This window comes from Bos indicus x Bos taurus, chromosome 24 (assembly GCF_003369695.1).
Source record: "Bos indicus x Bos taurus breed Angus x Brahman F1 hybrid chromosome 24, Bos_hybrid_MaternalHap_v2.0, whole genome shotgun sequence".
Classification (NCBI taxonomy): Eukaryota; Metazoa; Chordata; class Mammalia; order Artiodactyla; family Bovidae; genus Bos; species Bos indicus x Bos taurus.
Window position 1 is genome coordinate 40,652,406 of NC_040099.1, and position 26,176 is coordinate 40,678,581.

At 43.7% G+C, this 26,176-nt stretch overlaps 1 protein-coding gene across 10 annotated transcripts in view; it reads left to right on the forward strand.

Moving 5' to 3' along the window:
- PTPRM (protein tyrosine phosphatase, receptor type M) overlaps positions 1–26,176 on the forward strand; it is a 666,940-nt gene that overhangs the window by 164,170 nt on the left and 476,594 nt on the right. For all 10 annotated transcript variants that reach the window (XM_027525884.1, XM_027525889.1, XM_027525885.1 and 7 more), the window contains exon 2: positions 11–133. In XM_027525884.1, coding sequence (XP_027381685.1) covers positions 11–133 — 123 coding nt within the window. The remainder of the gene's footprint in view (positions 1–10; positions 134–26,176) is intronic.

The following is a 26,176-nucleotide window of genomic DNA, read 5'->3' on the forward strand; positions in this document are numbered from 1 at the left end:
TACGTTTTAGGTGGTTGCCTCTTTGATGAGCCTTACAGCACATGTGGATACAGTCAGGCTGTAGATGATGAGTTCAACTGGGAGCAAGTGAACACTTTGACCAAACCAACCTCTGACCCGTGGATGCCATCAGGTTTGCTTTTAGTTTTAAGTTCTCTTTTTATAAACAAAGGTGCAGAAGAGTCTTAATATCACAGTCAGTGTCCCCTGGGTGTTGGTCGAATGAGGGAGGGTATTGGCTTTTGATTTTGGTGGCGAAGGCTGGTTATCTTATGAGGATGGTTCAAGAGAACCAATGACAGAGAGTTGACCCTTGTATCTCTACCTTTAAAGTCTAATTAAAGTTTACTTCCTTTATCTTTGGATTCATCCTTGCTAGATTAATGAGCATCACCCAATGGGATCCTTTCCCAGGAAGCAGAAATTATGGGAAATAGATTGATGTCTCTTCTGGCGAATGTGTCTGGTAGTTAGAACTCTAGCTGGGGAATCCAGATAATAAAGCCTCCATCACAAATAGGAGACCTGGGAAAGTGACTCACCTTGCACCTGGGGAATCTAGGAGGATGCTCGTGGTCTTGAAAGCATTTGGATAAAAAGGTCTGCATACATGTGGATCCTTTTTCCACTGTAGAAACGCTTAGTAAGTTTTCTGATGAGTGAGAAACATTTGACCAGCTAGATTCTACTTCTTTTTTGCAAGGAAGAGCAGGAAGATGATGACTTACAGACTCTGATCAGTTGGAGGTTGATCATTTTAATAGACACCAGTTTTAGGCTGTGCGTTGCCCATCCCTTTAAAATGTTAGATTTGCAGATTCACTTAACAAATGGGGTGATGAGCATACCCCATTCGGGATTCAAGCTGGAAGAGATGTTATTCTATATTGGGTTTCAGATAAAGCACAATTTTTATACTTTTTAAGTGGCTATTGAGGTCTTCATTCATGTATCTAGATTTAGCAGTATTTACATTTATTAAGTAGTCTTGGAAAGGTAGCTTGTGAACATGAAGTAGGTTTAATGGTGTTTGGTGATGCTTTTACAATTATGATGCCCACCACGTTCTTCCCACCTCCTTCCCACATTTAACTCCTTATAACTTCAAAGAGAGGAACCTTGAGCTCCTGAGCCCTGTGGTTTCAACTGGACCTCAAATCTATGCTAGTTCTTGGTGACTTCCCCACAGCTGACCATCTCCTCTCCTGTCTCTCTCTTTCTCGTGTAAGTGCGTGCTTTTGAATGTTGTGTTTGAGTCAGTGGTTCTTTAGTTGTTTTTCCAGTCTAATCTGGTTTCATTCTTGTCAGTGATGGGGAGCTGGATGGGGGACATAGCAGCCCCCCTCGGGGGAGCTGACCTTTCCCAAGAGGCTTCTCACCCTGAAGGCCTTTGCTCTCACCTGCTCTTAATGAAAGAGTATGTGTGTGTGGAGTTAGGTGCTTGGCCCTCAAAAGCCAGTAAACAGGCCAGGTTGGTGAAAAGGAAAGTTTGCTTTATTTAAGCAGCAGCAGCAGCAGATGCCAGCAACTGGGAGGAGGAGGGGGAAGGTGGCGGACATCTGTCCAAAGACTGACTCCCCACCCCAACAAGCAGGGGTGAGAGCTTTTATAGATGGAGTTGGGAAAGGGGTTACATGCAGAAACAGCACAGTCCTCTCTAACAGTCATCTTCGAATCGGTCATCAGTGGTCTGACCAGCAACACTGTGGTTGTTTTAGGTACAGTTCATCTCAGTTCCAGGGTCCATTTGTTCCCATTTCTTTGCAGTCAGTTCTCAGAAGTGTGGCAGCTCATGTCCTGGGTACAGTCTGGTCATCATGTAGTTAACTTCTTTACCCAGTGCTTTGGTATCTGTAAGACAACTCCTAGGATATGGCTCAGAATATTATCTATAGCCCCTGAGAAAGAACTGAAGGTCCTTGACTATGCTTAATGACTACATTATTATTATTTAGTCCAAGGAGACTGTTTTCCTTTGTTTCAGCATCTCTCACTGCTCTGAATAAACGTATCCTTTGCCTGAAGTTTCCCACAGACAGAAGGCAGGCAGAAGACATGAGACGGGAGAGGGGAGGGGAGGCAAGGACATAGGGTCCTGCTCCATTTCAGTCTCTCTCTCGAGCCTGGGTCCAGGGAGGTTGGGAGGATACTCAAATTCAGTCTTGGGAGTTTTCTCCACAAGAGTGAACCTGGGTTTTCTTTGTTTATTATTTTCAAATTTGGTGAACATTTTGTAATTCTCCACAGTAGGTACTTGGTTTCATCTTCGTGGTCCTTTAGATTGAAGCCTGACTTGAAAACGCCGACTTTTACAAAAGAGCCTCAGTAATGCTGGATCTTCAGCAGCCTCCGTTGGCTCTATTTTTGTTACAGGATGACCTGCCTCTCTCCGCAAAGGAGTGCAAGGAATAGCTTCTTGTTACCATTCATCCTTTTCTTCTTTGTGATGTCCCGTAAGACCATCTCACACCAAGCTGTCCAGGCTTTAAACACAGAAAGGGTGGGTTTCTAGCTGAGGCCATTACAAAGATGATAACACACTTAAAGACCGTCTGTGCTCTGGAGCAATCGGTTTGTAATTGAAGCAACACAGGTGAAGTGACTTTGCAAAGTTTTGGCCTTTGAAGGCCCTTCTGCCTTTGGAAGCATGAAGTGGAGGCATTTTAAATATTCTTCCTGAATTTATTCTGCTTCTGTTGATTAATAGAAAACTTGGGGATTCATATTAGGACTTCTGCGTGTGGGCTCTTAGCTACCCAACTAGGGATGAAACCCACGCCTTCTTCATCAGAAGGCACAATCCTAACCACTGGGCTGCCAGGGAAGTCCCTATAGCAGGTTCTTATCAGTTATCCATTTTATATTATAGTAATGTGTGTATGTCAATCCCAATATCCAAATTTATCCCTCCCCCTCCTCCACCTTGGTAGCCATAAAGTTTGTTTTCTACAGCTGTGACTGTCTTTCTGTTCTGTAAATAGGGTCATTTGTACCATTTTTTTTGGATTCTGCATGCAAGTGATATCATATCCAATCACTTTATGTATTGCAGTGCATCGTGTGGTTTCACATGTAGACTAAAAGGTATTGATTATTTCATGGTACAGAAACATCCACACAAGTTGACAATGGTTAATGTTTTTTTTTTATATTGTTAAAGTATTTGTATTTGGACCTTAGGGCTCCAGTTTTATGAAATGAATATTTGACATGCTCCATATCTTATGTATTAGAAGTGTGATTCTGTTTATAAAAAAATTTAAAGAATAAGTTCATCCTTGGGGCTTCCCTGGTGATCCAGTGGTTAAGAATCCACCTTGCAATGCAGGGAACGTGGGCTCAATCCCCAGTCCAGGAGGATCCCACATGCCATAGAACAGCTAAACCCATGTGCCACGACTACTGAGCCCATGCCCTGGAGCCTGTGCTCCGCCACGGTGAGAAACCCGAACTAGAGAGTAAGTCCCACTCGCTGCAACTAGAGAAAGTCTGTGTGCAACAACAAAGACCCCACGCAGCCAAAAACAAACAAATAAATAAATAAAATTTAAAATAGAAAATAATTTCATCCATAATATTGAAAAATTAAAGGCAGCTTACAACCATAGTGAATAGTGAAAGTCGCTCAGTCATGTCCAGCTCTTTGTAACCCCATGGACTATACAGTCCATGGAATTCTCTAGGCCAAAATACTAGAGTGGGTAGCCTTTCCCTTCTCCAGGGGATCTTCCCCATCCAGGAATCAAACCAGGGTCTCCTGCATTGCAGGTGGATTCTTTACCAACTGAGCTATCCGAGAAGCCCAAGAAGAAAGGCACTTATATCCCCATGGTATAAATAACCTCTAAAAAGGCTGTAATGAAACAAATGGGGCCTTAGTACTGGGAAAACCTCGGTGCTCTTCCAGCTTGTGCAGTGTGCATCCTGGCAACCTCGCGTGGCCCCCACATCTTCTTTTTACGTAACTCAAATTGGGAATGACAGGCTTGCCGATCTTCACGCAGGTGCTGTGAGTGAGGATTAAGTCATTTCCGTGGCTGCCCATGTGAAAGGCAGAGAGAGGCCCGTGCAGGATGTAGGAGCAAGGTAGACTCTTAGCACGATGACCCAGAAAATAGAAAAAATTTGCCTGCATATATTTGTTTTGGGAAAGATGATAGATTGACAGTCAGAGGAACTGCAGTTTCCTCTTGGGGCACATTCATCAGGCATACTTTCCTCTTATTAGGGAAGATGTCCCAGTGTATTCACACTTCAGAGCTTTTACAGGGCTCAGTGAGTGACAAAGACCAGACGACTTTGGGCTTGAAAAGACATGTTTCCTCCTTAAATTTCAATGTGTATCTAGTGGGTAATATTTTTGGCACAGAGCAGTCACACAGTTGTTTAATTATCTCATTCATTCTTTGAGTCTGTCAACATTCACAAATATTTATTGAACACCTGCTATGTACAAGGCATCGTTCTAGAGGCTTGGGCTTTGACACTGAGTGAACCCAATAAGGATGCTTTCCCTGACAGTGCCCCCACATTCTGGTGAGATGATTCTTGCATTGCCAAAAGACCAGATCCTATCCCTCACTCGTTAATGACTTTCTGGATGTAAAAACGTAAAAGGTAATAAACAATTCAGTTCATCAGACTCAGCACAGGGTAGCATGAAATTGAGCTTTCTTGGCTGTGCTGTCTCTTAAAAAGACACAAAAAACAAAAGCCGAGCCCCCCCCCCCCGCCCCCGCCAACAAAAATAAAAATCTCAGGCAAGTGGCAGCACAGTGTCTTCTCGTAATTCTCCCTTATCAACCAAAGTAATCTTGTGCACCCAGATAACTCCTAGCCATTGCTAGCACTTACTTCTTTGCTGTGCATCCTCTGATTTTTGTGATGGCCTTGGGAGGTCAGATGGCATTATCTCTGTTTTACACCTTATTAGGACTCAAGTTCGGAGAAGGCAATGGCAACCCACTCTAATACTCTTGCCTGGAAAATCCCATGGATGGAGGGGCCTGGTGGGCTGCAGTCCATGGGGTCCCTAGGAGTTGGACACGACTGAGTGACTTCACTTTCACTTTCATGCATTGAAGAAGGAAATGGCAACCCACTCCAGTGTCCTTGCCTGGAGAATCCCAGGGACGGGGGAGCCTGGTGGGCTGCCGTCTATGGGGTTGCACAGAGTCGGACACAACTGAAGCGACTTAGCAGCACCAGCAACAGGACTCAAGTTCAGAGGAAGTGCCCCTGCCCCAGGCTTATAGGTGAGAGGAAAAAAACCCTGTTTGCTGTTTTGAGTGTTGGGGGTAAACGTCCCACCAGAGCACTTGCATCTGGGGGGGTGGGGGCAGCCTTCAACCCAGGTGGGCGCTGTCTGGATCACCTTGAAATGGGCACGGAGGTTCTCCTTGTGGGGCTGTGCCCCTTCTGGGTCAGATTCTGGCTCTGGGTCTTCACAATCATGGACCTCACCAGGCTCTTTAGCTCTTGGGTCCCCAGTCTCCTCACGGGTGTAGGACGAGTTAGTTGTCCGCGTTTGTGGCGTAATGGCCAGGGGCCTGACTGTCGAGGCTGCAGCGGCAACAGTGGAGTCTGCCCTCTGCTGAATGAGTCCCCCAGAGGCAGAAGGCAGGCAGCTGATAAGCGGACAGACTTGGTGGCTCAGATGGTAAAGAATCTGCCTACCATGTGGAAGACCTGGGTTTGTTCCCTGAGTTGGGAAGATGCCCTGGAGAAGGGAACGGCTACCCACTCCAGTATTCTGGCCTAGAGATTTCTGTGGACAGAGGGGCCTGGTGGGCTACAGTCCATGGGGTCGGACACAGCTGAGCATGTTTCACTTTATAGCACCATGGGGAGACATGCTAAGAGCTGTGAAGGAAAACTGAACCAGGACAAGGGCTTAGCGAGGGATGGGAGCAGCAGATAAGAACAGCTGCTCTGTGAGCAAAGATGGGGTGCCCTTGGGATCAAGGAGGCCAGGAAGGTGAGTGACCTCCCAAAGGGAAGAGCAGGGACAAAGACCTGGGGGCAGGTCTGCGGGGAGGGGACCATCAGCTCTACAGAAGCCCCAAGGCCTTGGGAAGGCATCTAAAACCCGCCTCCTGGGGTGATTGACCAGGGGAGCCCAAAGGGTCCACTTCAGGAACTTTGCCTCCTACCTGGCCCAGCACCGCGTTCAAGAAAAGCCCTCCTTTTATCATTATTAAGTGACCTTTCAGGAGCAGTAGGCATGAATCCGTCTCTTAGCTTAATTTGAACTCTGAAGTGGGCAGTTTCTGCTGATTTCTTATTTTCTCTTCTAAGTGATACCAAATAAGAAACAAAAGGTATAATTTCTGTATGGATTAATTAGAAAGCTGAAAGAAGCCCATTAAAATGTAAACCTATTTTGCCAGGATGGTGGGATTTGGGATAATTGTCCTGTCACGTATATATCACACATTTTTCTTTATAAGTTTAACTTCATGGTAAAAAAGATTATAAAGTACTTAAAAAGTCTTCTTTTGAAAAGTGTCTGGATTTTTAATAATTAAGTGTTCCAAGGGGGCCAGTGTATTCTGTAAGACTACTTATTTCAATAATTTATATTCAGTGTTCCCATGAATGCTTTCCTTTAGATTTATTCTAAATTCCTGTCTTGTCTGATTGGAAACTGTTACAAAAAGTTATTTCTGGCTATTTCTTAAATATTTGCTAAAAAGTATGCAAGTCAGCCTGTATCTATAAATATATATATTTTTAACATAGGTTTATTTCTTGGTTAATTTCTCGTAAAATTGTACAGGATGACATCATGAGTTATGTGAGAGCAAGTAATGGAATAAACAGGCAGACCAGTGGTGACAGAAACTGTAAATCTCTCTGAGTCTGAGTGGAGGAAGGGCGAGAGGGGCAAGGGCTGGGGTCCAGGGGGATGGGACCACCAGGCAGCTGTGGTTGCTGGGCTGAGAAATGCCCATCCAGGGGCTGGCGGGCACCCACGTTTCTATGTTCTGTGTGCAGGTGCCCTGGAGCTGGGCCGGGCCCTGTTGTCGGAATGAAGGAGGCTGGAGAGAAGGAATAGTCTTACAGTCTTCCAAGCTACCTTGGACAGCAGAGGGGCAGCGGGTGGGGCTGGGCTGAAGACCCGAGAACCCCTAGCCTGAGGTAGTCTTGCCCTCGGGTCCAGCCGGCGGCAGCCTCTCTTGATGGAGGGTAGGTGTTTGGGTTAGAGGGGTTTTGGGTGGGCTGCTGGGGTGATGGCTGGCAGGTGAACAGTGGCGTGAAGCTGCCCTCACACAGACACTGGCGTGGGAAGCACCTGGGCCATTCTGTGTGGCCAGGGGCTCTGGTCACCCCCGTCTCCAGCCTGCGTCAGGCCAGACCATCACAGGGGCGAGGTCTCCTTTTAGCACCTTCGGGGCCTTCCGTGGTTCAAGAAACGGAAGAGAATAAATATATTCAAAGATGAACTAGTTGAGCATGGGTTGTTCTTTTCATCATAAGCCCAAGAGGGAGATGAAGTCCCTTCCCTTTTTGGGGCTGTAGCCTGTGAGGCCCTGGGTGCGCTATGGGCACTGGATGTAGTGATGACGTGGGGCCAGTCTCCCAGAGCTTCTGCCAGCTCTAGTGGGGGTCTGGCTGCTCCCCAGTCAGAGGCCAGGGGCTGAAGGCCAGCGGAAGGCCTCCAGGAGGAGGCAGCACCCTAGAGGGTCCAGGGGAGCATGAGGAGCAGGCCAGAGCAGGGGGCAGGCCGGGCGGAAGGAGCACCCTGTCTGAGGCAGTGCTGGCCGAGGGCAGGGCACGGGAACTGCAGATGGTTGGGACCGCAGGCATCATGGACAGGGAAGAGGGGACTAGGGGGCGAGGCTGGAGTAAGGACCCCCCAACCCCCACAGAGGCCGCCCTGAGCTGGTGGAGGATTCCCAGGAAGGAGGCAGTGTGACTCTCGATTTCTGATTAGAGACAGCAAGAAGCAAACTGACTATGCACAGAGGGAAAGAATCTCTCATACGAGGGAGCAGAAAAAGATAGAAGAAGAAAACTTGGTTAGTAAGTAAGTATCACAAAGCAGAGAAATGTGTAGGAGAATTCCCTAGTTCTTAGAAGATTAATGTTACAAGTGTGTGTGTGTTTATGTGTGACAGAGTATGTGTGCACACGTGGTAACATCTTGTGTGAACATGCTAAGTTGCTTTAGTCACGTGTGACTCTTTGTGAGTCCATGGACTGTAGCCCGCCAGGCCTCACTGTCCATGGAATTCTCCAGGCAGTAATACTGGAGTGAATAGCTGTTTCTTTCTCCAGGGGATCTTCCAGACCCAGGAGGGATTGAACCTACGTCTTTTGCATCTCCTGCATTAGCAGGCAGGTTCTTTACCACTAGCGCCACCTGGGAAGGTATTAACAGTTGTCAAATCGGGGTGAAGTCTATATGAGCATTTATCACGCTACTTTTTCAACTTTTTCTATAGTTTCAAAACTAAGCAAAATTTGCAATATAAACAGGAAACAAAAGAAACAGAGAGCTTCTCTGACTTCATACCAACATGATTCTTATCCATGAATGCCTCTTTGGCAAAAAGCTATCCTGTCGAATCTCATTGAAAATATTTATATTTAAAAACCCCAAGTTGACCCCTGTCTTCTCTTCTGAGCATCTCTGGATGATTCCTTGGTCTTTCCTGGAGAGGTTTAGTGGAGCTGACGGGCCGATATAAGTGACACACTTCAGGGAATTAATTTTAGGGCTTTCTAAAATGGGATGGATGCTTCACGCTGCAGTCTCATGCCTCAGTGGGTGAACCAGCTATAAAGATCGTTATCCCATTGGCAGCTATTTTGGTGGCTAACTGGAACTTTGTAAGAAGACACATAAGGAGTTATTACATTTTATTTTTGGATACATACTTGCATTCATTTGTATCCTGCCCATAATCTGGGACTGAGCACAGAAAAATTCATAAAGAATTTCTTGGCAAGCTCTGTGAAATGATTGTGCAGATCATTATTTTAAATAAGTGGCCTTTAATGCATAGTTGACTGAGATTTTATCCGAGGAGATGATGATAAATTATATCTTAAAGTGAAATTTAAAAGCTTAAGTGGCTGAAAGGGAAATAAATACGGCTATTTAATTAATTGTCGGCTGGACATCCTAGCTCCCCTCGGTGGTGGGTGACACATCCAGATAATTCATTACTCTGCCAACTCTATGCCAGATGTACGGGGTCACACGTGAATACAGCGGCCCCCTCCTAGAGGATGCCCTGAAAAGTTGGTTTTTCCAATATCCTGTTCTTATTTGAGTGCTTCAGGTTTTCTAATACAGAGCTGCTTCTTAATTTGATTTTTTCCCTGGCGCCTTCTAGAGAGCATCTTTTCTTCTGTGACCCAGAGAAAATGTACAGAATATTGAAATCTTTGGCATAAGGCTTGGAGGCATAGACTGGGTTTGGTCCAGGCAATTTTGAAGCAAATAGGAGGAATCAATGAGGTCTTGGCAGATGCAGGCGGGCCGGGAGGGCGGGGGGTCGTCATCTTGGGAAGGGATGAGCCCGCTCCCACAGTCAGCCCTTTCACGCTGCTTCCTCTTCCCATCTCTGCTGACCATGACACCTGTCCTGTTAAACACACACCTTGCGGAAATTGTGTCCCATCCCCGATTGTACTGTGTAAGCACAACGTGCCTGAGCTCCCGCGTTGGTCCCCGCGCACTGCGGAGTGACAGGCAGCAATTTGCCAGCAGGTCAATGACTGAGCTGATGACAAGTGACCTTTCTAACACTGCAATCAATGCTTGTTATTTGGAAAACAAAATGATACAGTTTGTATTTTTCAGCGGATGGGTCATGGGAGCAGCCCACCATTGACATGTGAATTTGTTACTGGGTCTGGATGAGTCAGTTCAGACAGGAATGTTAATTTATTTGAATTGATCTGGGTCTTGCTCTTATAAAAAGGTGTTGGACATTGGGTAATGGCACAAATGATTATGAATAATTGGTTTTACACGTCAGTCAAACAGGCATTTAGAACATTCGTTTTACACAGTAGTACTGTATACTAGCTTTGGCAACATATTTTGTTCAGGTTTGATGTTTTTCAGTTGTTTTGAAATTAAAAATGATTGAGATACGTGAATGTGTGTGTTTTTTGTGTGGTATTAAATGCCACATGTGTGTGGTATTTAAATAGCATCTCTCTGCATGTTTCCTGAAATGGTTGTTGAGGCCCTGTGAATACATGGTCGGGAGGGCACATAGCTTTGGGGAGAGATACTGGGAGGAGACTGGCTGCCAGCTCTCCTGTTCTGGAAACAGGGCGGCGTGTGCACCCCTGTGCCCTCTGTTGTGAGTGTGGCCGCACCTGCTGTGGCTGGCGGATGTGTGTGCAGGTGACACCTGTCCCTTTCAGGCAGAAGCTTCTAGAATCAGATTCCCCGTGATGTCTTCCCTTTGTCTTGCCTTGGTGATTCAGGTGCTTTTAGCCCAAGTGACAAAATGTAGAAACGATGCCCCTCCTCCAAAAGGCCTCTGCTGCCAACACACTCAGACATACATGGGCACCTGAGCGCTGGGGGCAGATGCCCGAGTGAGAGAAAAACTTCCTGTGTGAAGGCCCTGAGATTTGGGTATCGTGGGTTTTTTTTTTTTTAATATTTTTTATTTAATTCATTTATTTGGCTGCACTGAATTTCAGTTGCAACATGTGAACTCTTAATTGAGGTACATGGGATCTAATTCCCTGCTGCTGCTGCTGCTAAGTCACTTCAGTCATGTCTGACTCTGTGTGACCCCAGAGATGGCAGCCCACCAGGCTCCCCCGTCCCTGGGATTCTCCAGGCCCCTTGCATTGGGAGCGCAAAGTCTTAGCCACTGAACAGCCAAGGAGGTCCCTTGGGGTTGTTTTTGAATGATTCATAAACTTTTTGGTCTGAGGACCCCTTTACACCCTTAAAATTTTTTTTGAATATCCAAAGAACTTTTGATATTCCTATTTTCTGGATTGAAAGGTTAAACTGAATAATTTTGATAACAGAGTACGTCAGCATACATTCCATTAGTCATCAGAGCAGTGATGTGCAACTCTTAGTAGTTGTGTGTGAAATGGGAATCATAAAATCGAACAATGCCCTATTATTATCAGGAAAAAGGTTTGACCTTGTGAACTCTTGGGGATTTCAGGGGTCCCTAGAAGATGCTCTGAGAACCACCAAGCTAGACCATCTTATGAGATACATCTCCCTTGATGATTGACAGTTAAAGGCTTGGAGGAGTCTGGAAAGAAAAGAAAAAGAGGGAAGGATTTTGTAAATACAGTTGATCCTTGAACAACATGAGTTTGAACTGTGTGCTTCCACTTATATTCAGATTTTTTTTTTTTCAGTAGGAAACACTACAATACTGCAGGAGTCAAGATTGGTTTAATCACTGATTCTGACCTGAATGGCATATACAGAAGGGCCACCTCTAAGTTATACACAGATCTTTTGTCTGAGTGGAGGGTCCATACCCCTAACCCTTGCATTGTTCAAGGGTCAGTTGTATTGCAAAAAAAGCTATCCCTGAGTGTCACAATTCACATTTTATTTCTGAATAAAGACAGTGTAACTAGTTTGTTTCTATTATTGCAGAATATTCTTTCCTTATGCTAATAAATACTCATTCAAAATGAAATAATGTACACAAGTTGCATTGTATAAAGCCACATAACTGTGAATGTTACTAGTTCTCTGAAGTTGGGTTTATGAAGTGTCATGCTGTAGAAAAATTTAAGAGTAGGGTTCATATTCATATATTTGAAATTGTTTGAGTATAGGTTTTCTGAACTGCGGTGGGTTGGATAAAGTGAATTATTTAAACTCTTTATGAGTAAGCCTGTATAAAGTCATTCAGTAGTGCCATTTCTGAGATTTTAAACTGTTGTATATATTGTTGTGATAAAATAATTTCAACCCCTTTATTATGAAGTGCATAGTGACACAGTGATATAAAGATGGTTGAGCATCATTCAGGGTGACTAGGAATTGTGCTGGATAGAAATGGCATAGGAATTGATGACAAATTCGTAGGTGAACTTACCAGTCACACAGCTCCTATCAATAGCCCTGCTATGTAAGGGGATACATTTATTTCCAAAGACATGAATTCTAACAAGAATTGGGTAATATTTAAAAGGCATTGACTGACTCAATGGACATGAGTTTGAGTAAACTCCGGGAGTTGGTGATGGACAGGGAGGCCTGGTGTGCTGCAGTCCATGGGGTCGCAAAGAGTTGGACATGACTGAGCAACTGAACTGAACTAAAAGGCATGATGGAGAAACATATCCTAAGTTTAATGTTAATATAGTCATGGAAAGAGTTACCAGGGAAGTCTAGTGATCTTTATAGGTTTTTACAACTATGAGAGATAGTTAATACTTAAGCTTGAGGATTCTTTATTAGCTGAGCCACAAGGGAAGCCCAAGAAAATTGGTTGAATGGGTAACCTATCCCTTCTCCAGTGGATCTTACTGACCCAGGTATTGAAGCGGGGTCTCCTGCATTGCAGGCGGATATGGGAGACCTGGGTTTGATCCCTGAGTTGGGAATATCCCCTAGAGAAGGGAGAGGCTACCCACTCCAGTATTCTGTCCTGGAGAATTCCATAGACTATATAGTCCATGGGGTTGCAAAGAATCGGAGATGACCGAGCACTTTTAAGCTTGAGGAAGAAGACAGATGTGGATGACCTTTCTAGTTCTTTCTAGCACTAGAAACTTTTCTCCTTTTTCAATAAATCCTTAGGAAGCACCTGCTGTGGGCAGGCACTGTTTTTGTGTCCCAAGTGATAATGTCATGAACAACCTCAGTGTGAGGAGGCGATGTTTTCCTTGACAGAAAGTATTTCCTTGATGAAGTTTTAAAATAGAATAACGCACTGAATGGAAGACAAGAAAATTAAACTCGTGCAGTGGCAGGGACTCACTAAGGATTAATTTAATCACTAATTGCCTACCCATTATGGTGGCTTTTGAAGCCTGGGACTCACTTTAGAAAGTCCTTGTTATTCGGAGTCCTGGCAGGCTGTGAATGCTTTAACAGGCTTCCTAGGAAGATCTGATGCAAAGAGCTGACTCATTTGAAAAGACCCTGATGCTGGGAAAGATTGAGGGCAGGAGGAGAAGGGGACAACAGAGGATGAGATGGTTGGATGGCATCACCGACTCAATGGACATGGGTTTAGGTAGACTCCAGCAGTTGGTGATGGACAGGGAGGCCTGGTGTGCTGCAGTTCATGGGGTCGCAAAGAGTTGGACACGACTGAGCAACTGAACTGAAGAAGATCTGATGGCTGTGATGTACAGTCAGAAGCGGCCATCTGCCCACTGGCTGTGGCAGGCACCAACAGCTGCCCTAAGATGCCAAGAGACACCCATCTCCTTTCTTAGGTAGAACTGTATGGAGGGAGGGCTCCTCCACTGATGGAGTCCTCTCTATAAAATGCTTGAGCTTGACTCACACTGATCCAAGAAGTGGAGTGTTTTCTTTCATTTCAACCTTTAAGTAACAGAAGTATATACTTGTGACTGGTGCGGCCAGTCACACTTTCTTACCCCTGAAATAAAGTGGGATAATATTTTGTCTTCTTACTAACGCATCTTTTTAAAGAACTTTAAGTTTTATTTTATATTGGAGAATATTTGATGTCCAGTGTTCCATTAGTTTCAGGTGTACAGCAAAGTGATTCTGTGTATCTTTAATAAGATTTTAATCAACTTGTCGCCAAATCACTTTCTAATTCGGGCAATTCCTCAAGTCCCCCAGCAGGTGGAGACGTGCGGTTTTTTTGCTCTTTGTAGGGGCTGCTTCTTGCCCCTGTGACCAGGCTACACTTCAAGATGCAGAGAAAATGCAGTGTCAGGTTCTACAGGTGAGCTAGCAGCCATGTTCTCTGCTCCCCATCCCCTCCTTATGCCTGGTTAAGAGCTCCTATTTATTTCTGCGTTTTGTAAGGTCTTCATCATTAGCAACCTTCCCCAGCATGTAAGAACAATATTTTCTTGGATGACATACGCACAACAAAGCCAACAGCAGAGAAGCCCCTGCACCCCAGGGAGGAGGTTTAAACCTTCTGTGATCTCCCCACTGGCCACACCCTGCTGTGTGCTGACTCAGAGTAAACCCCAGAGGTCAGATCTTGTTCAGCCAGCAGGGTTGACGTTGGTCAGAGATTCTGTGAGCTCAGCATCCAGAGTACAGACAGAGTATCCTCATTTGCATCTTTCCACACCCACCCAAACAGTTCAGTTCAGTTAAGTCGCTCAGTCATGTACTACTCTTCGCAACCCCATGGACTGAGCACGCCAGGCCTCCCTGTCCTTCATTATCTTACAGAGTATGCTCAAACGCACGTTCGTTGAGTCAGTGATGCCGTCCAACCATCTCATCCTCTGTCGCCTTCTTCTCTTCCTGGCCTCAATTTTTCCCGGCATCTGGGTCTTTTCCAATGAGTCGGCTCTTTGCATCAGATAGCCCAAGTATTGAGGCTTCAGCTTCAGCAGCAGTCCTTCCAATGAATATTCAGGGTTGATTTCCTTTAGGATTTACTGGTTTGATCTCCTTGCCCACACAAAGGAGTGGTAAACAGTCCTGGTTCCAAGGAGTCTTCTGATTCAAGTAATTTGTTTCTTTTCTTTCCTTCTTGATTAACTTATACCATTCCATTCAGGAGTTAAAGAAGAGATCTTTCATCTAAGACAAACTCCATGAAACCTTCCAAAAATATTAACTGTAGGAAAGCCCTTTATGACACTTATGACAAGGCCTAAATCTTGACATTTGTTCATTTCCTGCTATTTCTACTAATCAGTGGGGGAACATGATTGGTTTTCAAATTCTTAAGTCCAGTGCTTTCTGAGCTGTTAAATTTTCCTCCAGTACATTAGAAAGGAAAGAAAGGTAACATTCTGGGGTCATTCATGGGAGCAGCTGCTAATGTTTGAGAACTGCAAGTGAGAATTTGGTTAACAAAAATATCAATAGATGGAAAACAACTCAACAACCAAACAAGTAAAAGAAAAAAAAATCCAATTGTGACCAAAGGCTTTGTTCTTTAAGGAGCTAGTAGTTTATCATATTTTTGTATTATTAGACTTTCTCTATAATTTGAAGATGCAGTTTACAAATAGGTTGTTTTCCAAGGGAAATCATTAATTTCATTCATAAGAGGTATTTTCATTTACTTTGTAAGTCTTTGTACAGCAAATGCAATGATGATTCCATAAATGTCTATTGAATTATTGAATGAGTTCCGAGAATAGGATTCATCCCAACTCAATAGGTCCTGTGATCTACTTCCTTATTTTCAAATTAAAGAACTTTCTAAAGAAAATGAAGCTCTTTGTGTGTGTTTTTTTTTTCTTTTTTTCTGAAAATGCATAGAGTACAAAGATGTACTAGATACTATGACAAATAAATCTCAACATCTCAGTGTTTCAATACTGGGGGCATTTATTTTCCTTGTATATAATAGTCTAGAGTGGCTCCAGTTTGGAGGTTTGGGGCTTGGGAACTTTGTTGTAGACAGACATTCAGGTTGAAAAGGATCTGCCATCTTTAGCATGTGTTCTTCAAGATTTCCCTCAAGTGAACATCTAGCTGAAAAAGAGCAAAGTCGTGGAGGATGGATGAGGGAGGCTTTTATGGACAGATTTGGAATGGGAGAGGAAAAAGTCATGGGACCTTGATGACCTGCAAATGCCAGAGGGTGTACCATTTAGTGAGTGTCACCCACAAAAGAAAAAAAAAGAACGCTGAATACTCACCTGCAGTCCCTGCCACACTTGGCCTTTTTGTTGTTGTTGTTCAGTCGCTAAGATGTGTCCAGCTCTTTGTGATCCCAAGGACTGCAGCACACCAGGATCCTCTGTCTTGCACTGTTTCTTGGAGTTTGCTCAAATTCATGTCCATTGATTCAGTGATGCTATCTAACCATCTCATCCTCTGCTGCCCTCTTCTTTTTTTTGCCTTCAATCTTTTCTAGCATCAGAGTCTTTCCCAATGAGTTGGCTTTTCACATCAGGTGGCCAATGTGTTTTAGCTTGTGTCGGCATCAGTCCTTCTGTTGCAGGAAGGGGGACCCCTTCCAGGGCCAAAACTGGGCTCTTGTCTAACACTCGGAGATGAATTGTCCAAGGAGACACATGTGCTGACAAAGCAAGAGATTTTATTGGGAAAGGGCACCCGAGTGGAGAGCACTAGGGTAAGGGAATCCAGGAGAACACCTCTGCCGTGTGGCTCGCAGTCTCGGGTTTTATGGTGATAGGATTAGTTTCTGGGTCGTCTCTGGCCAATCATTCTAATTCAGAGTCTTTCCTGGTGGTGCATGCATTGCTCAGCCAAGATGGATGCTAGTGAGAGGGATTCTGGGAAGTGGATGGACACGCGGGGTCTCCTTCTGACCTTTCCTGAACTCTTCCGGTTGGTGGTGGCTTATTAGTTTCGTATTCCTTATCAGGATCTCCTGTCATAAAACAACTCATGCAAATGGTTACTATGGTGTCTGGCCAGGGTGGGCGGTTTCAATCAGTGTGCTTCCCCTAACACTTCCAGTGAATATTCAGGGTTGATTTCCTTTAGGATTGACTGGTTGGATCTCCTTGCAGTCCAAGGGACTCTCGAGAGTCTTCTCCAGCACCACAGTTGGAAAACATCAATTCTTTGGCACTCAGCTTTCTTTAAGGTTCACTTGGCCTTAGAGGGTTTTATTTAAGAAAAGGTCATAATCCTTCCTGGTAAATTATTATAAGAGAAAATCACTTTAAATTGAATATAATGATGGATTTCTTTTCCTTTAAAGGAGAAGTTAATTTATCAAGAGTAACTAAAAATTCCAGTTAATTGATCAAAAGTAACTTTGGGGAACTTAACTTTATGGTGTCTTAATAGAAAAGTCAGTGAAGAATTAATCCATAACTGGTAGATCTTGTACATCACGGGCCTTTCCTAAGCCCTATGTTATTAAACAAGATCTTAATATTTCTCTAAAATAGATATTCTCTTACCTTAACTGTGAGAAGATAATTTCTCAGATACAGCAAAGATATATGAGCATATATTGCTACTTAATTCAGTAAAGTAAATATCATTGAATAAATGTCAGCTTTTCCAGGGAAATCACTGTATATAACCTCTCTGGATAATATATTTATCAAAAAAAAATCGATACTGAGAGTAAACAGATTCTTAATACATCTGAAGGAGCTTCCTAATAAACCTGAATGCCAGCTCATAATTTAAAGCTATTGATACCAATGGGTGTTTACAGATGACATCATCGTCACTTTAGCAGATTATTCTTCATGGTAGTCGGGTGCGATGTATCAAATTCACTTTTAGCCTTGGGCTCAGGAGAGGTGGTGTGTTGTAGAGGTGTGTCAGGACCACTCTGGATTTTCTTTCTGCGCAAGAAAACTCTAGTGGGTGCAGAACCCATGGGCACTTCCGTTCCCTTTCGTTCTGTTCTTCTCTGACAGTGCTTCTCTGGGGTCTCAAGGCTCAGCCTATCAGTCCTCTGACAGCAGCTGTGCTCAGCTTCCTGGGGCTCGTTTGTCTCATTATATGGGCTTGTATTTCACAAACTTTTGGTGCCCACGATTATATGGCTGACACACAATACATTTTTTTGAAATTAAAGGTCATTCACAAATTTTCTTTTCAATTTTTATTTTATATTAGAGTCTAGTTGATTTACAATGTCATAGTAGTTTCAGGAGTACAGCAAAATGATTCAGTGAAACATACACATATTATATCTATTCTCTTTCAAAGTCTTTTCCCATTTAGGTGATTACAGAATCCTGACTACAGAAGGTAAATGTTAAAAGGTTGTATTTTACATTGGCAAAAATAAAAGTGGTTTCTTTCCTGATGTCTTTGAAAAGACATTTGTTTTCCACTTACCTACAAACTTTGCCCTTGAGGTTTCTTCCTACAGACCATGCTAGGACCGTATCAAGGGACATCTCACACCCAAAGTCTGGAAGTTTGGATATTTCAAAACTTGGAGATAATAATAGGTAGATCCCCAAAGCATAGTGTGGTTGCACTCAGCTTTAGAAAATGTTTTCTGATTCTATTGAAGTATCAGGAGTGGGTTTATTCTCTCTATATTACACCCAACAGGCAGGCAGCTGTTAGCATGCTTTGAAGACTTTCAACATTATCTTCAAAATAGGATAAATTCTAGCACACAAAGACACGTGAACAAGAGTGAAAATAGACTCTATTCTTCATATGGCCAAATCTATATCTCACTGCTGGATCACATGGCTTACAATGTACCTGAAATTAGTATTTTTAATCTATTTTATTATCTTATGAATAACGTAACTCTACTGCATTATAATATTTTTAGTGTTTGAAGTGTTCACATGTAAACATTTAAATTAACACCATCGAAAGATTATATCTTAGCATCTCTGCATTTTTTTTAATGGGCCAAGGATCTTAAAAATAGCACTGCACTCGTTGACTCTGAGTTTCCGGTGCCATCTGCCTGTGAGTAAATCAGGATGCGGGTTGGTCACCCGAGGAAACTCCCAGCTCCTTAATGGAAGCCTGGCCAGGCCTCTGGTAGGATGACCCGAGCACTTTTCCACTTCTACACCCTGTCTTACAAAACAAGCCTCAAGGACTTCCCTAGTGGTACAGTAGATAAGATTCCTCCTGCCAATGCAGAAGACCTGGGTTCAATGCTGGGTCCAAGAAGATCCCACATGCCGGGGAGCAAGTAAGCCCATGCACCACAACTACTGAACCTGTGCTCTGGAGCCTGGGAGCCCCAGCTACTGAGCCCACACACGCTAGAGCCCATGCTCCACAACAAGAGAAGCCTGCACACCTGCAGGCTACCTGAGAGTAGCCCCTGCTCGCTGCAACTAGAGAAAACCTGCTCAAAAGCAATGAAGACCCAGCACAGCCAAGAATAAATTAATTAAATTAAAAACAAGCCTCAAAAACATCAACCTCAGTGCTTCAACCCTGAAGCTGTAGACTGCCAGGCTCCTCTATCCACGGAATTCTCCAGACAAGTGGGTTGCCATTTCCTTCTCTAGGAGATCTTCCCGACACAGGGATCCTGCATTGGCAGGTGGATTCTTTACTGGCTGAGTCCCTAGGGAAGCCCCAAAGTTGTAGGAAATTCTTCCTGTAACCCAGTCTGTTCTAGAGCTGTTTCACAGGCTGCCTTCAGTGGTTATCTCCCGGCAGGTACTGTGGGCAGCCGTCATCCTTCTCCACTTGGGTTTTCTGTAGCCTTTGTGTCTTGGTATTAGCTTAGTGGCCAACAGTGTCATTAGACGCAGAGATTCTCTTCTGCTTTCTCTCCAGTCGCTAGCCTTGTGGCTGGCTCCTGGAGGACCTCAAAGTGTGATAATGAGACAGTCAATTCCTAGACAGGTTGATAAGAAGTCTGGGGTGCCCAAGGAGGAGAAAAGGGTGTCTGGAGCTCTTGAAGGGGAGATAGAGGTCTGGAATTCTCAAGGAGGAGGAAAGGACAAACATCGTTTTTTTTCTCTACATTTCTTAGTCTTAGTCACATAAAACGTTTTTCTCTTTAAGCCCAGAACTGATGATTACACAACAAACAACTCAGTTCAAACTCTGTACTAGGGATTATACAACAGCAATGTATCCTGCTTGGACAGTTTCTCCTTCCTGAAAACCTGGCTAACCCTGTTATCTTAAAATGTAAATTATGGGAGTGGGTCTAGTAAGATCTTTCCAACCTTGAGACATTCTTTTGATTTGTTGTAATAACTAATTATAAAAGTATGTAACTCCCTTGCTAACACTAGCAGGGGGGCACTCTCCATCCCCCTTCTGATGTCTGTGTCAGAAGCTTTCTGTGTCCCTTTTCACTTTAGTAAAACTCTGCTGCACAAAAGCTTTGCATGCAGGTCAGGAAGCAACAGTCAGAACTGGACATGGAACAACAGACTGGCTCCAAATAGGAAAAGGAGTACATCAAGGCTGTATATTGTTCCCCTGCTTATTTAACTTATATGCAGAATACATCATGAGAAACGCTGGGCTGGAGGAAGCACAAGCTGGAATCAAGATTGCCAGGAGAAATCAATAACCTCAGATTTGCAGATGACACCACTCTTATGGCAGAAAGTAAAGAAGACCTAAGGAGTCTCTTAATGAAAGTGAAAGAGGAGAGTGAAAAAGTTGGTTTAAAACTCAACATTCAGCAAACTAAGATCATGGCATCCAGTCCCATCACTTTATGGCAAATAGATGGGGAAACAGTGGCTGACTTTATTTTTGGGGGGCTCCTAAATCACTGCAGGTGGTGACTGCAGCCATGAAATTAAAAGACGCTTACTTCTTGGAAGGAAAGTTATGACCAACCTAGACAGCATATTAAAAAGCAGAGACATTACTTTGCCAACAAAGGTCCATCTCATCAAGGCTATGATTTTTCCAGTGGTCATGTATGGATGTGAGAGTTGGACTAAAAAGAAAGCTGAGCACCGAAGAATTGATGCTTTTGAACTGTGGTGTTGGAGAAGACTTGAGAGTCCCTTGGACTGAAAGGAGAGCCAACCAGTCCATCCTAAAGAAGATCAGTCCTGAGTGTTCATTGGAAAGACTGATGCTGAAGCTGAAACTTGAATACTTTGGCCACCTGATGCGAAGAGCTGATTTATTTGAAAAGACCCTGATGCTGGGAAAGATGGAAGGCAGGAGGAAAGGGGGACGGCAGATGATGAGATGGTTGGATGGCATCACCGACTCAATGGAGATGAGTTTGGGTAAACTCCAGGAGTTGGTGATGGACAGGGAGGCCTGGTGTGCTGTGGTCCATGGGGTTGTGAAGAGTCAAACATGACTGAGTGACTGAACTGACTGACTGATACAAAATCTCTTGAGTGATCAAGCCTGATCTCTGGTCCCAAAGTTAAATCTCCTTAGGAGACCACAAATCTGACACCGTTCACCGTAAGATATCAGTAATCATTTGTTTTTTTCCTGTGGGGATCATTTTCTGTGGAACCTCTGTAACTGGGAGTCTTTCCTTCTCTCAGGACAGCATCATTGATGTTGATAGAGGACATTAATGTGCTCATTCTGGAAAATCCCTGTTGGGTTACACAGAGATGCCACATGGAAAATTTTGCACACTTTTTGTCACTATTTGTGAGAGGTTTATGATGGCCTCCTTCCTGAGAACTGGGGGACAAATGCATTGTGCACAGGACAAGTCAGAGCTGACTTTTCTCTGCAACTGTGCATCTCCATGGACCACTTTGGTGGCCTACCCACTGGGGATCACCAGAGTTCAGTGCTCTCTGAGGCCAGCTGCCATGGGCAGAATCATGACCACTCATCTCTTTATCCCTTTCTACCCTCAGTCCCTGGGGGTCTAGTTTCTCTGCAGTGAACGTGGACCACCTTGTACATGAGCAGAGTGCCCAGGACTGGGTGTTGTTCTCCCTCCTCATCCTTGCTCCACTGACCTGATGCACTTGCAGGTGGCTGGTCCATCTCCAACGCCTTGGCTGCTGGAGACACCCTTGCCCATGAAGCCCCCTTCTCTCCCCATGGCCCCCAATGTTTGCTCTTAGTCCTATGGCCTCCTGCTGCTTGTTGTGGGGGTTTCTGTGGCCCCACTGTTCTTTCTCTGGATAGTGTGATGGCCCCCATCTGATATAGTCTGCCCCCGAGACCCGAGGTGCGTCTCCACTCAGAGCAGCCCCATCTTTGGCCTTCAGGTGTGTTTGATTAACATGCAGTGGTCCTGTCATTGCAGATGTCAGCATGGAGGGGCGTTAATGAGGCAGACATCGGGGGCCATGGGGAGAGAAGGGGGCTTCATGGGCAAAGGTGTCTCCAGCAGCCAAGGCGTTGGAGATGGACCAGCCACCTGCAGGTGTGTCAGGACAGCGGAGCAAGGCTGAGGAGGGAGAACAAAACCCAGTCCTGGACACTCTGCTCATGTACAAGGTGGTCCAGCTTCACTGCAAAGAAGCTAGACCCCCAGGGACTTAGGGCAGAAAAGGGATAAAGAGATGAGTGGTCCCTGTGGCTTACCAGCTACTCAGATGCATGTGAACTGCTGTAGGTTTGCAGGCTGTTGTCTGGTGCCTTGGAAAGTACTTAATTGGGCATAGACCTCGCTTCCTACCACAGGGAGGATGCCTGTGATCTCAAAAGCAGCGCGAGACCTGGGGCTAAAGCCCCCAGAAGGCAGCCTTTTACTGGTAAAGGCTCAGGGGCTCCTGCAGTAGTCTGAGCAGTTCTGTGGTTTTAAAGCTTCAGTCTTGGGAGCACCTAATCCCAGCTTCAGGGTCTACAGGTCCTATTGTGGTGGCCACTGACAACAACTCCCTCCCGCTGAGGAACCCCAGCAGGGTCCCTGGGCTTGATTTTGATGTTGACTCCCTGTGCTGCTTCCTCTGAAGCAGGGGAGGATCCTCCCATTCAAGCACGGACGTGAATTAGATTCATTAGAAGGTTATCCTATTGTCTGCTGGTTAGAATGGTCTTTCTTAACAAAGAGACAGAATGATTGAAATGAATGAGTTTATGATGCACTCTCAACAGCATATTAGAAAGCAGAGACATCATTTTGCCAGCAAAGGTCCATATAATCAAAGCTATGGTTTTACCAGTAGTCATGTACAGATGTGAGTTGGATGATAAAGAAGGCCAAACGCCGAAGAATTGATGGCTTTCAAACTGTGGTGCTGGAGAAGACTTTTGAGAGTCCCTTGGACTGCAAGGATATCAAACCAGTCAATCCTAAAGGAAATCAACCCTGGATATTCATTGGAAGGACTGATCCTAAAGCTCCAGTACTGTGGCCACCTGATGTGAAGAGCTGACTTATTGGAAAAGTCCCTGATGCTGGGAAAGATTGAGGCCAGGAGGAGAAGGGACAGGGGGACAGAGGATGAGAGGGTTGGATGGCATCACTGACTCAGTGGACATGAGTTTGAGCAAATTCTGGAAGATAGTAAAGGACAGGGAAGCATGACCTGCTGCAGTCCATGGGGTTGCAAAGCGTCAGACACAACTTAGAGACTAAACAACAACATTTAGCATAAAAGGGGAAGTTAAATGTCCATGAAGGTTGGTAGTTTAAGAAAAAATCATGGCGATTGGTTGAACAGCAATGTGAATTATATTTAATACTACTGAACCACCCACTTAAAATGGCCAAGATGGTAAACTTTATGTTAATGTGTATTTTATTGCAATATGAAAAGTATTTTTAATTTTAAAACTCATCTCCAGATCTCTTCCAGGCTTCTGAAGGTTGGTGATGAATGAGGATTTAGAAGGATATTTATTAATCATTTCAGTAGGCTAAAAGAGACTTCTCCAGACCCAATCAATATGCATTATAAAAGTTAATTTTTCTACCATTTACTCATATTAATTTTGATGTTTTTGTATTAGCGAGAATTTATGCAATATTTCATACATATTCATTGTTCTTTTACTACAAGTTGGCTTCTGGTGTCTGGTTATAGATATTTAGGCTATATTTCTCTCTGTAATCAGACATTTTTAGTTGCCCACTAGACACACAATTCAAACTCAAGGTGTTCAGTGTTGCACTTGCGTTCATGTCTTACGTTTGCCAGTCTCTGATCCATTCGCTGAAAACAGCTAGTAGTCAAGACAACAAAGTGGTTAAAAAGGAATATCTGAAGTACCCAGGTTTGGTTTTGATTTATAAAATTAGAGGAAAATTAGAGCACTTGGCAGTATTTTTAGTGGGAGATTTTTTTTGTTTGCTTGTGTTGAAGCTCTAGTATTCATAGTTTTTATTGTGGTAAAATGCATTCACAGTCTGTCCATCCATCACTGCTGGCTAGTTCCATAACTTTCTCTTTACCCTAAAGGAAACCCTGTGCCCATCAATAGTCACTTCCCATCCCCTCTCCCACACTGCCTGCCCCTGGAAACCACTAGTCTTTCTGTTTCTGTAGATTTCCCTATTCTGAACATTGCCTATAAATGCATAGTATTAATTTTGAAACAAAATTGAAATCAGACTTCAGGTAGTTAAACCTGTTCTCAATCAGCTTGTGGTTTGATGTTTAAAGAAATCTCAACGTCCAGCTATCTGGGGTTGATTAAACTTGCGGTCTCCCTGAATTAGAAGGTGCTAAAGCCATTAGAGGGCTTCCCAGGTGGCAATAGTGGTAAGAACCCACCTGCCAATGTGGGAGTCATAAGAGATGTACATGGGTTTGATCCCCAAGTCGGGAAGATCCCCTGGAGGAGGGCATGGCAACCCACTTCTGTATTCCTACTTAGAGAATCCAATGGAGAGAGGATCCTGGCAGGCTGAAGTCCATAGGGTCGTAAAGAGTTGGACACTACTGAAGTGACTTAGCATAGCACAAAGCCATTAAAGTGGGCTGTAGGCACACATTTTTTGACATTTAAAACTATTTATATTATTAGCCAAGGTAAAAGTTAGATTACAAAATGATATGGTGTGATTGCATTCTGCAAAAGTGCAGACACACAAGTAGTATCCAGAAAGAGATAACCAAGGTCTTGACGATGACAGTTTAAGGTAGATAGCTTGCTTTTTTTTTTAAATGACCTTTCTGTAGGTCCTTAATTCCTCCTTTGTGTACTTAAATGAGAAATAAAGGCTTATCTGTTGCCTTAACCAGCACTAAAATGGTTAGTGTAAGACTTCTTGGTATTTTAAAAATCTATTTACAGTATATTACTGTTCATTTGGAAGGAATGATGCTAAAGCTGAAACTCCAGTACTTTGGCCACCTCATGCGAAGAGTTGACTCATTGGAAAAGACTCTGATGCTGGGAGGGATTGGGGGCAGGAGGAGAAGGGGATGACAGGATGAGATGGCTGGATGGGATCACCCACTCGATGGACGTGAGTTTGAGTGAACTCCGGGAGTTGGTGATGGACAGGGAGGCCTGGCGTGCTGCGATTCATGGGGTCGCAAAGAGTCGGACACGACTGAGCGACTGAACTGAACTGAACTGTTCATTTAATTAATATCTTAGACAAAATTTATTGCTCATACAATCTTGAAAATGAAAATACTGCAAGTGAATTAGTATTAACCATATCAGTCTGTCTTCACGAATGCAGTCGTAGCAAAAAATCAGTGTTTGAATATTTTAAAGTGTTTTAGAAATGGATGTATAGATTAGCTTGACTAATGCAATTGCTAGAAAAGGGCAGACAACTCAACCAAGCAGTAAAATAAAGAAGTTGGACCAGATATGTTAAAGCTCTTTAATTCTCCAACTATTTGGCATAGTGATGTTAATATTCATGTTATCTGCTTTTATGACTCTAAAAAATAATCTTTTAAATAGGTGCCTTATACCATAGTCATAAAACTGGAAAATAATTGAATTGAAAGACAAGCTAGTTGAGAAACATATTAAATGATCCTTTTGTGTTATCCTGATGGAGAATGCAGCATCTTTTCATAGATTTGAGATGAAAAATCTATTCTTGTCTAAATTCTTCTATCCGTTGTTTGTCTTTAAGATGATTGTAACTGTTCTCAGGTTCTTGACACAATCTTAGTATTGAACAAACACTAACCATGCCTGTCTTCAGCTAATTTAAATCAATCATGTGCCATGTTCCAATGTGGATTATTTTCACCATATAATACTTGACAATAATGATCATAAGACTGACATATTTCAAGATTTCTGTGGCTATGTATTCACTACCTCTAGTTTGCCTTCCTAAGACTCACATTTCAGCCACTTCTTAATTATGTCCTACCAATGAGCTTATTTAACTTATATGCAGAGTTATGCTTATATACATGAGAAACGCTGGACTGGAAGAAACACAAGCTGGAATCAAGATTGCCGGGAGAAATATCAATAACCTCAGATATGCAGATGACACCACCCTTATGGCAGAAAGTGAAGAGGAACTCAAAAGCCTCTTGATGAAAGTGAAAGTGGAGAGTGAAAAAGTTGGCTTAAAGCTCAACATTCAGAAAATGAAGATCATGGCATCCGGTCCCATCAGTTCATGGGAAATAGATGGGGAAACAGTAGAAACAGTGTCAGACTTTATTTTCTGGGGCTCCAAAATCACTGCAGATGGTGAGTGCAGCTGTGAAATTAAAAGACACTTTCTCCTTGGAAGGAAAGTTATGACCAACCTAGATAGCATATTCAAAA